The sequence below is a fragment of the Ailuropoda melanoleuca genome, chromosome 13 (assembly GCF_002007445.2).
Source record: "Ailuropoda melanoleuca isolate Jingjing chromosome 13, ASM200744v2, whole genome shotgun sequence".
In the NCBI taxonomy this organism is placed as follows: Eukaryota; Metazoa; Chordata; class Mammalia; order Carnivora; family Ursidae; genus Ailuropoda; species Ailuropoda melanoleuca.
Window position 1 is genome coordinate 53,122,538 of NC_048230.1, and position 14,964 is coordinate 53,137,501.

Consider the following 14,964-nt stretch of genomic DNA (forward strand, 5'->3'; position numbering starts at 1 on the left):
ATCAGGATTCCTGTCAAAAAGTTAGTGATGACAAATCCAGACCAAACTTCTATGTGGCAACTACTGGCTAGAGTTGTGTTAGCGGCCTCTTTGGACGCAGGGCCTGCTGTTTACATCTTCGTCTAGCCCTACTAACAAAAATAAGGCTTATGGACACTTTAGACATGAATTTAAAATGGGAATCAAATATTCCTGTTGTCCTAGAACTTCACAGGTAAATAAAGAAAACAAGGTATAAAGTTAGCAACGATACATAATGATCTCCCCCGCCCCTCACCCACACTGTTGGGATGTTTTCTCGTGTTCCGCTTACTTGCTTACATGCTCACAAAATGTTAAGTCCCGGTCAGTTACGTAATTCAGTTTCTGGCACATAAGTGAGACAAGCCTTCATTGTTAAAATTTCTAAATGATTCAGCTATAGCCATCCTCCTGTGCTAGATCTTCCATTGGCCTTCCAGATGCATCCATTTACCACCCCTCTCCAGCTCTGAGATAGACCGACTTCAACAAACTCCCTCTGGATTCCAGTTGGGTTTGGCCAATGGTGGGCACCAGCTGGGTTCTGGAGGGAGAATGAGGCTGGCTGTCTAGTCTACCGGCTCTGCCACTGCAGGGATGTTGCAGGATATCTGTCCCACTTCCAATGAAGGCAGCCCTTCCCTGGGTTCCAGAGTGAAGGGCGTGGCTGTTCCCTTCTCTGGCCTCCTAATGATTACCCGCACCTTTGCAATCTTGGCGAAAGTTTTCTCAAACTCCCCTAATTCGAGGGTGCTACCTATCTCCTGCTACAGCCTGATGATATAGGCCTCTAATCTCACCCCTCTGAGCACTAACCAAATGCATGCAAGAAAAAACATCCTTGTAAGAATCATTTTCTAGAATCTGAGTATCAGTATTTGGGAACGTTTCGCAGCAATTTAAAAGTTTGCTTTTATGTCTAGAAGAATCTTAGAGTTACATATTTTATCTTTAAGCCACAATCGCTTCTAAATATTTAACCAAAACATGACACATGCAATGTTTAGCCTTTAAGGTTAAAAAGTGGCTGCCTCTAATATTATGTATACCAGTCCTAGAAATAGCCCCATTTTTGTGTTATGAACCTTCCATTGGTATTTTGGTGTATTAGTGCCATCTGCTGGAAAGATAAGAAACTTAGGTCTTTCCAAATCCCAAGATGTGTATCCTGGGGGGGTGGGGGGGTGGGGGGAGGCAGAGAGGGGAGAATAGTAGGGGGGTGAATGTACTTTTTAAGAAAAAACCCTTATCTTTAAATACATAGCTGCTTAGCTTCCACATCATTATCAGTATAAATCCCAATTAATTACAAAGCTCTACAATAAAGTGTAAAATTTGTAATAAAGAAAACCCTAAAAATTCTTCCTCTTGATACATTTCTTGGGTTTCTAAAATAGTCCTTTGCCATTCTGCTTTATGTATGAAACGCAACATGCCCCAACATGTCTCAGCACCATCTGGTTCTTTTAACCAAGATCCAGGACACTGATATCTATGTAAGAGACATATGAAATACGTCTAGCTAGAACACATAGTACATATATTTAAATGCAATATGTACTTGTTTTTAACGTCTGACAAAGTTTTGGTGGTAGACAGATACAGTGCTTTCTAAAGTGCTTTCACCACCTCTAAATAGCAGCTGGAAGAGACATATATAAACACGACCCAACCGTTCACTTTTCTTAGAAATAAAAACTGCAACACATATTCTAAATGATAATATAGAAACATAAAAGGTTGCTCAACCGATTTTAATAACATGACATAAAGCCCCTACACTTGATAGAATCGTTATGCAAAATACATAGATGAATACTGTCTTCTTTTAAAAATATAAAATAAATAAGCAAGACATGTGAAAATAGGCAAGTTTCCATTAAATAAATGAAAATTTTAAAAAAAGAAAGTTTTGCTTTCCATATCATTTGAAGAAGGGAAATTATCATTTTAAACAATATTCAAGTTTATTAAACAAATTAAAAAAAAAGTATTATAAAATGTTTAACTGTCATCAGCTTCGAGGTTTATGTTGCTCCCGAATTTTGCATATAACTGAACTTTCAGATCTGCTAACACTCGCTGAATTGATTCCACTCTGGCTTCTAAGGCGTCGATTTCTTCTTGCAAATTTTTCTGGGGGAAAAAAATTGTTTAAATTAATCCTATTCAATGGATGGTTTCTGAGCATCTGTGCATGAAATAATATTTGGGAAGAATTTTAGGTCAAACTTTCTAAACTTGGGACAGGCAGCTAAAGAACACTGATTAATTAAATCTAAACCCAAAGTCTGAATGTGGCCATTTTTAATTCATGATTTATATTTGCTTATTATAGAATAAATCAAGCCTGTCTTCCCAGTTTTTGCTGATTTAAAAAACAAAATGGATAAAAGAAAATTAATTCCTAAATTATCACACCCTAATAAAGAGAGAACCTCTATACAAACACTTCTGGTAAACAGTTTATCAAAGGCCTGGCTTCTAATACAGCCTCTTCCAACTTCCCACAAAAATAACTACGAAACTAGAAGAAAGGATAAAAATTCACACGACCACCGCTAATTAAAAATAACAACTTATAGGTATTCAAATTGGCAAAGAAGAAGTCAAACTCTCTCTTTGCAGATGACAAGATACTTTATATGGAAAACCCAGAAGACTCCACCCACAAATTACTAGAACTCATAGAACAATTCAATAATGTGGCAGGATACAAAATCAGTGCTCAGAAATCAGTTGCATTTCTATACACGAACAATGAGATTGAAGAAAGAGAAATTAGGGAATCGATTCCATTTACAGTAGCACCAAAAACCTTAAGATATCTGGGAATAAACTTAACCAGAGAGGTAAAGGATCTATATACTCTAGAAACTACAGAACACTGATGAAAGTCACTGAAGAAGACACAAAAAGATGGGAAAACATTCCATGAGCATAGATCGGAAGAATAAACATAGTTAAAATGTCTATGCTACCCAGAGCAATGTACACTTTCAACACCATCCCTATCAAAATACCAATGACATTTTTCAAAGAGCTGGAACAAACAATCCTAAAATTTCTGTGGAACCAGAAAAGACCCCAAACTGCCAAGGAAATGTTGAAAAAGAAAAACAAAGCTGGGGGCATCACGTTGCCTGATTTCAAGCTATACTACAAAGCTGTGGTCACCAAGACAGCATGGTACTGGCACAAAAACAGACGCATAGACCAGTGGAACAGAATAGAGACTCCAGAAATGGACCCTCAGCTCTATGGTCAACTAATTTTTGACAAAGCAGGAAAAAACATCCAGTGGAAAAAAGGCAGTCTCTTCAATAAATGGTGCTGGGAAAATTGGACAGCTACATGCAAAAGAATGAAACTGGACCACTCTCACACCATACACAAAGATAAACTCCAAATGGATGAAAGACCTCGACGTGAGACAGGAATCCATCAAAATCATAGAGGAGAACATAGGCTGTAACCTCTTCGACATTGGCCACGGCAACTTCTTTCATGACACATCTCCAAAGGCAAGAGAAACAAAAGAAAAAAATGAACTTTTGGGATTTCATCAAGATAAAGTTTCTGCACAGCCAAGGAAACAGTCATCAAAACAAAGAGGCAACCCACGGAATGGGAAAAGATATTTGCCAATGAAACTACAGATATAAGGCTGTTATCCAAGATCTACAAAGAACTTCTCAAACTCAATAAACGAGAAACAAATAATCAAATCAAAAAATGGGCAGAAGATATGAACAGACACTTTTCCAATGAAAACATACAAATGGCTAACAGACACAATAATCAAATCAAAAAATGGGCAGAAGATATGAACAGACACTTTTCCAATGAAAACATACAAATGGCTAACAGACATAGAATGGCAAAAATTGACAAGGCAAGAAACAACAAATGTTGGAAAGGATGTGGAGAAAGGGGATCCCTCTTACACTGTTGGTAGGAATGCAAGTTGGCACAGCCACTTTGGAAAACAGTGTGGAGGTCCCTCAAAAAGTTAAAAATAGAGCTACCCTATGACCCAGCCATTGCTCTACTGGGTATTTACCCCAAAGACACAGACATAGTGAAGCGAAGGGTGATATGCACCCCAATGTTCATGGCAGCATTGTCCACAATAGCTAAATCATGGAAGGCGCTGAGATGCCCTTCAACAGATGACTGGATTAAGAGGATGTGGTCCATACATACAATGGAATATTACTCAGCCATCAGAAAGAACGATTACCCAACATTTGCAGCAACATGGATGGGACTGGAGGAGATTATGCTAAGTGAAGTAAGTCAAGCAGAGAAAGACAATTATCATATGGTTTCACTCATTTATGGAACATAAGGAATAGCAGGGAGATCGGTAGGAGAAGAAAGGGAAGAATGAAGGGGGGTAATCAGAAGGGGAAATGAACCACGAGAGACTATGGACTCTGGGAAACAAACAGGGTTTCAGAGGGGAGAAGCATGGGGGATGGGGCTAGGCTGGTGATGGGTATTAAGGAGGGCACCTATTGCATGGAGCACTGGGTGTTATACGCCAACAATGAATCATGGAACACTGCATCAAAAACTAGTGATGTACTGTATGGTGACTAACATAACATAATAAAAAATTATTTAAAAAAAAAAGAATAACAACTTAGAGTCAGAATCTGGGAGAAATTTTCACCAACTGCGTGGCCCCTGGAGCCACTTTGAGAGGGAGTGCTAACAAGGGCCACAGAGCAGCGCTGCCCATGTGAAATGCAGGGAACTCAGGAGTTGCTTCCTGGCCAGGATCAAAAAAAAGGATTTCTTCGGCCAGCTCAGTGGGTTAAGCGTCTGCCTTTGGCTCCGGTCATGATCCCAGGGTCCTGGGATCGAGTTCCACATAGGGCTCCTTGCCCAGTGGGGAGACAGCTTCTCCCTCTGCCCCTCCCCCCTGCTCATGCTCACTCTTTCTCTCTCACTAATAAATAAAATCTTAAAAAAAAAAAAAAGGATTTTCCCTAAATATGATCAAAAAAATACTAAGTCGCACATATGGCATTAATATCAGGAAGAAGGGAAGAATGCCTAGTACTGACAATGTTATTCTTTTAGAAATCTGGCAGATGAATCTCAAAGTACAGCCCCCAGATCACTTGGAAACTTGTTAGAAACCCAAATTCTGGGGCTGTACTCCAGGCCTCCTGATTTGGAAATTCTTGGGATGTCAGTGATTGGAATTTTCAACAAGGCCTCTGGGGGACTCTGATGCATGCTAAAAGTTTGAGAACCACATTGCAAGAAACAGAAATAAGATGTACAGGGGCGCCTGGGTGGCTCAGTCGTTAAGCATCTGCCTTCAGCTCAGGGCGTGATCCCAGAGTTCTGGGATCGAGCCCCGCATCGGGCTCCCTGCTCCGCTTGGAGCCTGCTTCTTCCTCTCCCACTCCCCCTGCTTGTGTTCCCTCTCTCGCTGGCTGTCTCTCTCTCTCAAATAAATTTTAAAAATCTTAAAAAAAAAAAAAGATGTACAGCTATTTGGAAGGAGATAAAACTTCTCTATCCAGAAAACTTAGTTCATGAGTGAGAAATTATTTTAAAAGCACAAGTCCTATCATGCATCACTTGTTTCTTAAAAGCCCCTGAAAGGCTCCTCTTCGCCTTAGGGCCAGGTGAGCAAAAACTGCAGCCCACAGGCCAGACCTAGCCTGATGCGTGTTCATGCAGTTTTCCTGGAACGCGGCCATGGGCACACATTTACACATCCTGCTTTCACAGCAGTTGTGACAGAGCCCAGGTGGCCCACAAAGCCTGCAATATCCGCTGTCTGGCCCGGCACAGAATGTTTGCTGACCCCTGCAAAAGTCAAGTCAACTTATCAACTCGATGGACAGAGTTCTTCAACATGTGGCCACAATTTCAGACGCTCCCAAATCTCCAGCAAATTCGAACTTCTCTTGGTTGTGTTTTGTGCCATGATCTTTCTATGACCATTCACACACGACCATCGCACATCCATCTGGAACATCCTGTCCCCCATTCTGGCGAATACCCACTTACTGCTGAGTCGCTTCCTTCCCGGAGAGCCCCTCCCGACCACGTGCACTCCTTTGCTCTATGTTCTTACGCACCTCTAGGCCCACACCACCTTCCACTCATTACTAGTTATGCTTGCTGAACTTTCTCCTTCCATTTACACTATCTACTCCCTGCAGGCAGGAACCAGGCCCCCCCCGCAGCCCCCGCCCCCCCCGCCGTGCCCCGGTTCATGGCATACCCCGATACAGTGTAAGCATTCAACAAATACTTCTGGAATGAAAATGAATGAATGAATGGATAACAGAATAAAGGTTCACTAGCTGGGGGGGGAGGGGGGGCAGGGAGGGGGGCATGTTCACAGCAGTGACAAAAACCATAAACTATCTTGAAATACTTCCCACAAGACAGGATGGGTAAAAAAAGAATAAAATTATAAAATTTTACTGTGAAAGAAAAGATTTAAACACAAGGGGAAACACCAATGTTTCTGCATAGGAAGACTCAGGAGTAAAAATGCTAATTCTTCCCACGGTTTATTAAATATGGGTTTAATTCGGAGGAATTATTGCTTTCTATGACATTTGAAGAAGGAAGACTAACATTTTAAGTAATATCCAGATTAATTAAGCAAACTGCAAAAGAATTAGAAAATGTTTGATTGCCATCAGCTTCTCATGCACAACGTGACTGCTCCTTTCAGAGAGCTGGACGGCGTATGAGTTGGAAACTAATTTCATATCATGTCTCAAATGCCTCAAATGTTGTCAATAAATCCATACTCTGACCCAGGAAGGCCACCTGTCTGGTTATTTCCTTAAAAGAATTTCCTAAATGTGAAAAAGACTCAGGTATAAGAATGCTCACTGCAGCATTACTGTAGGAAAATACTGGAAACAAATGCATGCTAACAACAGGAGGGCAGTGAACAGAATTGGTGTCCACCAGCATGACCTCCAACAGTTGTCAAAAATGATGGTTTTAAAGCATGTGTGCTTGCCCCAGAGCAGGACCCCGATGAAGATTTGTTGGGCAAATGAACATTAAATAGAACAAGAAAATACTTCTGGTGGGAGGCTGACTGACCAAAATGTGAAGCAAACCTACACAGAGAAAAGAGAAGGTGAAAACATAAAAGAACCAATGACAATGTTCATTATGAATGATTACTTCTGGGTAATGGGATTACAGGCCATTTTCCTTTTTTACCTTATAATATTCTATAGTTTCCCCACAGTTAGTTTAGAGCATGGGTTCTGCAGTTAAAAGGCCACTCCCTCTGTGTCACCTTCAGTAAGTCCCCTGACCTTTCTAAGCCTCTACCCTTCAATTCTAAATTGGGATGAACAGTCCCAATCTCAGAGCCCTTGTCAGGACTGAATAAGATCATGCCTGCAAGGCTCTCACGGCATGCCTGGGATGTTGTGAAAACCCGTGGAGTACTATCACCTAGCACCCGTTATTCCCGTACACCTGGAACTGCGTGTTCTTTATAACACACACCCTCACGGGAGCGTTAGCCTCCCTCGCCCAGGGAAAGACTCCACCATACCTTTGCTTCTTCTAACATTTCCTGTGTTTCTTCTTGAGAATGGCTAATGAAAACATCACCAATCTGATAAGGTATCATTAAGCAATCATCATCTGCAAGCATGATGTCCTCACAAGCATCTTCTAAGTTCTGGAGTTGTTTCTAGAAACACAAAAGCAAGCAGCAATGAAAAGCACACTCAAAATTCCCTTATAGAGGCGAGTAGCCAATTTTAATTTGGGGACATCAACTCTGTGAAAGACCCTTTCGCAAAGGTATCATCACACTAACATAAGACTTTCTTACATTTCTCGATGGCATTTCCTAAGGAAGCGCTCAAGAGCTAACTCATTGTCCTCTAGCTCCTTCCAGATTGCTACAACCACCGGTGGGGGACAGCGGGCATCTGTGGCCACTCAGAATGTCCTCCTACCCTAGCAGTTCCCACTGGGTGAATTCTGCCTTCCTGCGGCACAACAGAAACAGCACAAACTGCCATTTCTCAGCCTTGCCTGATGAGAGGATGAAAGCAGCTATGAACTTAAATTCCACCAGTCAACTGCCCTTGAACTGCACCTCAGCTCAGACGGTCACCCACGGAGAGGCAGGGCACAGGCCTGACGTGCGGGGCAGGCAGGGCCCGGGGTGGCCCCTGCTGGAGGCGGCGGCGGGCTCTGGGGTCCCTGGAAACGGCAGCAGTTCCATGGCCAGCCATGTTCTCTGAGATGCCAGCCCAGGCTCACCCCTCAACGAGCTGTAAGTTCTCACACAGCCCTTCAACAAGGTCTTTTTTCTTAAACCGACTACAGTGGATTATATCATCTGCAATAAAGAGCCCAGAGAAATAGAATCACATATTACTGAATTCAGTTTTGAAAAGCTGTAGAATAGGGGTGCCTGGGAGGCTCAGTCAGTTAGGGGTCTGACTCTTGATTTCAACTCGGGTCGTGATCTCAGGTTTGTGGGATCAAAACCCACATCGGGCTCCATGCTGGGTGTGGAGGCTGCTTAGGTTACTCTCTCTCCCTCTCCCTCTGCCCCTAACACCCTGCTTCCGCACACGCTCTCCCTCTCTCTCTCTCAAAAAAAAAGCCATAGTATAAAGACCTTTCATTTTTCTTAAATAAGATAATTTCTTCAATACCTTTTTTACTTCTATTTCCTCCTTCAGCTCTGTGATTCTACTTGTATTCCGTGCAAATTTGTTTATCTTTTGTTGATCTTCAAAAGTAACGTTGACATCTTCTGCAGCCTGAGAAAACATTTTGATTTTTTGTAGAATTAATTTTACTGGAGAAGTTACATGTTAGCTTTTCCCATAACTCTGAAATAATTCAATAAACTATTTGCCCTCATACAGTCAAGAATCACAGAAGGTACAGAAAATCACAAACATAGGCCTTGTAAGTTTTGCTCCAGAAGCCCAGGATTTGTTCATACATCCGTCATCCCTTGTGATATTCTACGGAACAATGCCTAAGCTACAGAAACATTTCAAATATAAACAATTAAAAATAAGTCCTGAATCAAGTCAGCCAACTTGGGCCCAGAGCAGAATTTCTTGAGTTAGAACATTTTTTCATCCAAATAACCTGGGGAGCAAAAATGATGTGGTAGTGAGTTCTGGTAAATGCTTCATACCAGTTTCTGCTCTCAGAGTTAAAACCTGCATAAGTTTATTGCAGTTGTCAGAAATCTGACAGTTTTTAATGTTTAATGCAAATGATATACTGGCCAGAAGGTTACTATGCATTTCAGTGGCTACATACCACACATGGTAAAAATCATGTTTCTTCTAACACAGAACATGTTTAGATGTCTTAATTAAGAATAAGGTATAATATACTATGAAATGATTAAAATCAAATATTTAAAAATATTTAGTGTGATTAAATTTGTAAATAAAATTAGAGTACTTAGATGACATACAGTATCTATAAAGTCATAAAATAACTAACATTTATTGAGCTCTTACTATGTATCAGGAACTTTCTCAGTGCTTTATCATCACTGTTAATCCTCCAGTAAATCTTAGTAAGTAGGATCATTCGGAAGTAGCACCATTTTACAGGTGGAGAATGTGTGGCCCAGAGAGGGTAAGTAATTTCCCTAAAGTCACACAGCCGCTAAGTGGTGGAAGTCGACTTCAACCCAGGTAAGCTGACTCAGGAGACCAGACAGGTCCACTAGCTCTTAGAAATTGAAGGTGAAAATGCGTGTGTGCACACGCATGCAATCACGCACATTCGTAAGAGTCAACAGGAAGTCCTTTGCTTTCATCTGATTCTCAAAGGGGGACCATATATTAAACAAATAATAATAAAATGAATACCAGATTCTCCTTAGAGTTTCCCCTTATTTATAAAATAAGAACAAGAGTACTTGATTATAATGTCAAGGAGGAAAGAGAGAGAGCATCAACAAAGACTATTTTTGCTCTTTTGTAATGATTCACAACTACCACGGCTCATCCCTTCGCCTGGTCTCTCGTGACCGGTCACATAAGAGACGTACAATTTTATTTCTCCAGACGTTGAAAGACAACCTGTTGGGTCAAGCAAGATCGGAGCTCAGCGGACAGAACACCAAGGCAGACACCTAGAACTCAGCCCTCCCCTGTCCTGGACTCTCATCACACAGCAAACACTTTGACATCCATCAGGCTCAGCCTCAGAGACCCAGAGGATATCCTGAAAAATATCCTTTATATCATGATACATATAACTGTGAGTGTTCAACCTTGTGCACGATTGTTAAGAATCTGGAAGTTGGGAAACACTGAGCTGCACTATAGAAACCAAAGGGAAGGCCACATTCAGATATCTTGGCATTCGAGTGATTCTGCCTACATAAGAAGTAAGCAATTCCTGAAGCAAATGGGAATGGAGAATTCTAGAGAGTTCCTGCTTGCCTGCAGAGTTTAAATACTGAGGGCCTGAAAACTTGAATATATATTTATAGATGCACTTGTCACCCTGAGGCTTGAACAGGGTAATTCCCATGAAAGCAACTACCACAGGGCTGGCCTGACACACAACTGAGGCTAATATATTGTTTCTGAATTTGAATCTAAATCCTGCTTGATCAGACTCACATACACACAGTTTCTGAAAAGTTGTGAAGGACTTTGGCCATCTGTTTCTATCTTTCCAAGGCAGGAGTTTCCTGTCCTAGCCTCACCGCACAGCAGCCCCCAGCATGTACTTGGGATCTGGAGTCTGTTTCCTTAACGGTGGTTTTCTCACTGGGGTTAAGGGCTACAGTCGGCATGTGAGGCGGTGTGTGAAGTCCGTGATTAAACTGCACGCCACCCAGGGGAGTTCTGTTTACAGCAAAAAGTGAGAAGTCAGCACCTTCCATGACTCATGCCAGTGGCTTCTGTTTTCATCTCACTGTTCTGGAACACTCCTACATTGCGTGAAGCTTCATTCTGGCGGGGAGGGGCTGATTCTTAACTGCGGATCCACAGACACTAAGAAGTCCATTTAGCATGGCAGATCCTGTGTGTGCATTCTTCTGGAAGGGTCTTCACAGTTTTCCTCAGATTCTCAAAGGGAGCCACACCCCCAAAGGTTAGGGACTCCTGCCTTAAGAGAAGCCGGCCAGATGTACTCACGGCTGCTCACAAAGTCACGAGAACTCAAAGAGGAAGGAGGTATTTTTTTATTTGAGGCAGCACGGAGTGGTCGAACTAGTAAATGGATTCAAATCCAAGCAGGCAGGAACCTGGACAAATGATTCAATTTTTTGTAGCCACCTCAGGTTTGTTACCCGTAAAATGGTAGTTCCTACCTTGCATGGGTGATAAAATGAGGACCTGCGGACGGAGTCACCTCTCAATAAATGACAGCTGAGTGCTTTATTTCCTGAATGTTTACCAAAAAATCATTAGAGAGGAAGAACAGACAAAGATCTAGAAGAAAATTCTGCTAGGCCAGGGAGAATTATGACAGCTCAAGATTCAAAGTGGAAATTAAAATTCCCTGGACCCTGACTGTACCCTTTTCCTCAGACTCAGCATCTTACAGGATTATCAGAGGAAAGTGAAGCACAGTCGGTCTTGCCCCGCTGAGCGTTGGCTATTACCAGCAGAATGTGGACAGCTGAGTCCATCAGTGCTCTAAAAGCCTAGGAGAAGGAAATTCTGGCCCATTTCAGTCTGCCTTTATTTTTGTTTTTCAAAGGTGTCCGCCAAGTCTCCATGATATAAAATTTTTGCTTTGTATTTTTATTCACTTTTCACGCCTACAGCACAGTCATTCATTTAACAACTACTTGGTAAATGTCTCCCACACGCCAGAGAGCTGCTATAGTCCGACCCTCGTGAACAGCTGTAAGCTTACATTCTAGCGAAGGAAGTGGGCAAAAGAGAAGGTGAACGAGATGATGCTAGATGATGATACACGTGATGGGGAAAGCAAAATGCTGTAGGGGTCGGTTGCAAGTGCTGGGGGCTAAGGAGTGAAGGGGACTTCCTTAGATAGGGAAGTCAAAGATGGCCCCTCTGGGGAGGGAACGTTTGTACTCAGGATCAGGGACAGAAATCAAACACAGTCCTCTGAGGGCCAAGAACCAAATCTTGGAAAGCAGATCGTTGGAGAGGAGAGGACGGAACCACTTCACCTAAGCACTCATCACCAGAAAAGCCATGACCCGTTGGGATGTAAATGTGTTACAATCGTGAAGTACTCCAAATTCAAACAGTTTTTATTAAACTCAAAGGGCTATCCCTATGATATTTCAAGCTCACTCACTGACATGCCTGTATGCTCCCAGGGCGGGCACAGAGCCAGAGTGTAGGTGCAGTTAACCCATCAGAAATTGTTCACAGCACTGGAAGACACCTGCAGGAGGCTAAGGCATTTGCCATGTCAGTCTTACTAAGAGAAAGAAGAAAATCCTCCATGCTCTGGCCGCCACCCACCCCTCAGTATGTTCATTTACTCTCTTGGCTCGACCTCCCCCGACTCTCTGCCATTCTGGCCACCCTTTAAACGCACTCTGGGTCTCTGCAGGTGATACTCCCCCTCTAGAATGCCTCATCCCTTTCCAACGTTCTCTTCCCCTCCTTATGTCATTGTATAGATCACACCTTCTCACGAAGGCCTCCTTTGGTCACAAAACAGACCTTACTCCAGCCCTCGACGTCACAAGTCCTTTCTGTCATAGTTCTTAGCAGAGCTGGAAGTTCTAGTCTTGTGTGTGACTATTGAGTAATGAATGCTCTCCCCCAGAACATAAGTTCTACAATGCAATGAGGATAAGGGGATAGAAGCATTAGTATTGCTCATCGCTGCTTATCCCCTAAATCTGAAATTGTGCCATATCACATGCTCAAAAAGTTTGCTGAATGAATGAAAATATGTTGGTAATCAAAAGTTTTGCCAAGTCCAAGGTTCAAATCATTTTTCTACCATTCCCTCAACCTTTACTTCATCTCTCTGCACTTTGGTTTGCACACCTGTCAAACGGGGTCGGGGGGAGTGGATACAACTAGTATCATCCATGGAATTAAACACCATACCTAACAAGCACCATTAAAATACAAGATAGAGGCAGCGTGCATCTCACAATTTCATACTCATCTGAATCACCCTAACCCTGAACCCTACCCTGGTACTCAATAAGAATTTGTGGATGACAGACCAACAAAGTGAGCAAATCACCCTGGTTTGCCTGGGGCAGTCCTGGTTTTCTGCACCCTACAACAGAAGCAGGTGGCTCAGACTATGCATAGTGCTGAGTAGGAGAGCCAAGGAATTTGAAGTTGAACGCAAGCAAATCCCTTTAGCCAGGGGACTCTCATCAGACACCATGGAAGTTAAAAACGTGGGCTCTAGAGTCAGAATGGTTGTGCTCACTTGAATCCTAACTTTGCCTGTGTACTTCCGTTGCCTCCTCTGTGAAATAAGGCTAAGCAGTATCTCTCTAAAAGGACTGCAGATTAAAATAATGCATACAACTCGCTTAGACCTGTGCTTACCTAGCACACAATAAAAAGGAAAGCCTCGATAATTATCAGATGTTATTCTTTCCTTGCCCCCTCCCCATTTTATTTTTCTTCTCTCTAGATATTTTTAAGCACCTGTGTAGACGCAGTGAATCATAAGCTGTAAATAGGAGTTCAGCTTGCTTAGTAGGATAAAAGGTGGGCTTTGGGAAAAACAAAATAAAACCTGAGTTCGAACTCCAGCTCTGCTTATTAGCTGAGTCACTTTGAGGCCACCAACCGCTCTGTTAAGTTTCTCCATCTGTAAAGTGGGAGGAAACCGTGTCTTTGCTAAGTTGCCGGGAGGCTCGGAGATAATAAACAGCCGGCTTCTTGCCCCTGGTCCGCCGTCTATCCTCAAAATACAGAGTTTTAGTCTTGGAAGCACAGGAACATCGAGTATGGATGTGGGTGGCTCAGGGCTACACACAAGCGCGCTGGGGCCAAATAACCTGGGGATGCAGGGTCCTGCTCTGCTCCTTACAGCTGTGTGACCTTGGGCAGGTAACTCCACCTCTCTGGGCCTCTGCTTCCTTACTTGCAAAGGACGGTGCCCGTAGCACCCATGCTTGTGGACTTGGGAGGGTTCAATGTGACAACCCAGGTAATATGCCCAGCGTGATGGCCAACCGCAGTCCACGGGACCTTCGGCTTCTCCCACCGCAACGACAAGACCTAGGCCGCGGGGTCCTCAGGCTCTCCACGGCCGTCCTCAGCACCGCGAGAGGCGACCCAGAGGCCCCCGAGGGTCCCTGCTTGGCTGCCCCGCCTCGGCGGGCCGGGAGCCTGAGAAGACGTCCAGGGAGCGGGGCGCGGGGAGGCCTCGCCGCGGCGCTGCCCTCAGGGCCGGAGGCCTCGGCCCCGGGCCCCACGCCGGGCTTCAGAGCCGCACACCCCAAGCAGCCCGCGCCTGGCCCCCGGCGGCCGACCCCCGCCCGCTGCCCGAGCATCCCGCACCCGGAGCGCCCCACTCACCGCCTTCTTCATGGTGGCCGCCATCTTGGGACTGAACTACGGCGCGCGGCGGGGAGGGCCGCAAGGGCGCGCCCCAGCCCCGGGCCGCCTCTCGCTCCCTGTGGGCCCAGACCTCCCCCCAAGTACAAAACTGTCCCCATATTCCTTCCTACTGCATCTTCGACCCGTGATTCTTAACGTCCGGGACTCAGGGAGGAAACAGATCCTGGAAGGACTTGGTACATGCCAATTAAAGGCACAGGCAACGCCCTGTGGGCCGACAGAAAGTGGGGGGTGTGGCGAACGGCCCCAGGGTCCCACGGCGGGCAGCAGGGGGCGCCCCGCGCAGCGGAGCGGTGCTGGGGGCGGGGCCACGAGGGGACGGAAGGGAAGTTCTCTTTCACCTAGGCCACAAACTTTGTAAGAAATCGGTATACCTTGTTAAAGAGAGATAAAA

The 14,964-nt window shown here is 44.0% G+C and overlaps 1 protein-coding gene across 1 annotated transcript; it reads right to left on the bottom strand.

Annotated features, from left to right (window-relative positions):
* Window positions 1-1,746: 1,746 nt before the first annotated feature.
* Window positions 1,747-14,740, bottom strand: PFDN4 (prefoldin subunit 4). The gene is made up of 4 exons (XM_002912971.4): window positions 14,529-14,740; window positions 8,709-8,816; window positions 7,586-7,726; window positions 1,747-2,157 (listed from the first exon to the last, which is right to left on the bottom strand). Exons 1-4 carry the CDS (start codon window positions 14,550-14,552, stop codon window positions 2,026-2,028), a joined length of 405 nt encoding a protein of 134 aa, XP_002913017.1. The 5' UTR covers window positions 14,553-14,740; the 3' UTR covers window positions 1,747-2,025.
* Between the last annotated feature and the right edge of the window lie 224 nt (window positions 14,741-14,964).

What these genes read in the sequence shown, in the direction of transcription:
- PFDN4 (XM_002912971.4), bottom strand. Translation starts at nt 14,552, where the DNA reads ATGGCGGCCACCATGAAGAAGGCG. An exon ending in AGGAAATAGAAGTAAAAAAG is followed by an intron (nt 7,727 to 8,708) that starts GTATTGAAGAAA and finishes TTGTGTTTCTAG; the next exon opens with AAACAACTCCAGAACTTAGA. An exon ending in AAATGTTAGAAGAAGCAAAG is followed by an intron (nt 2,158 to 7,585) that starts GTATGGTGGAGT and finishes TTTTTCCCCCAG; the next exon opens with AAAAATTTGCAAGAAGAAAT.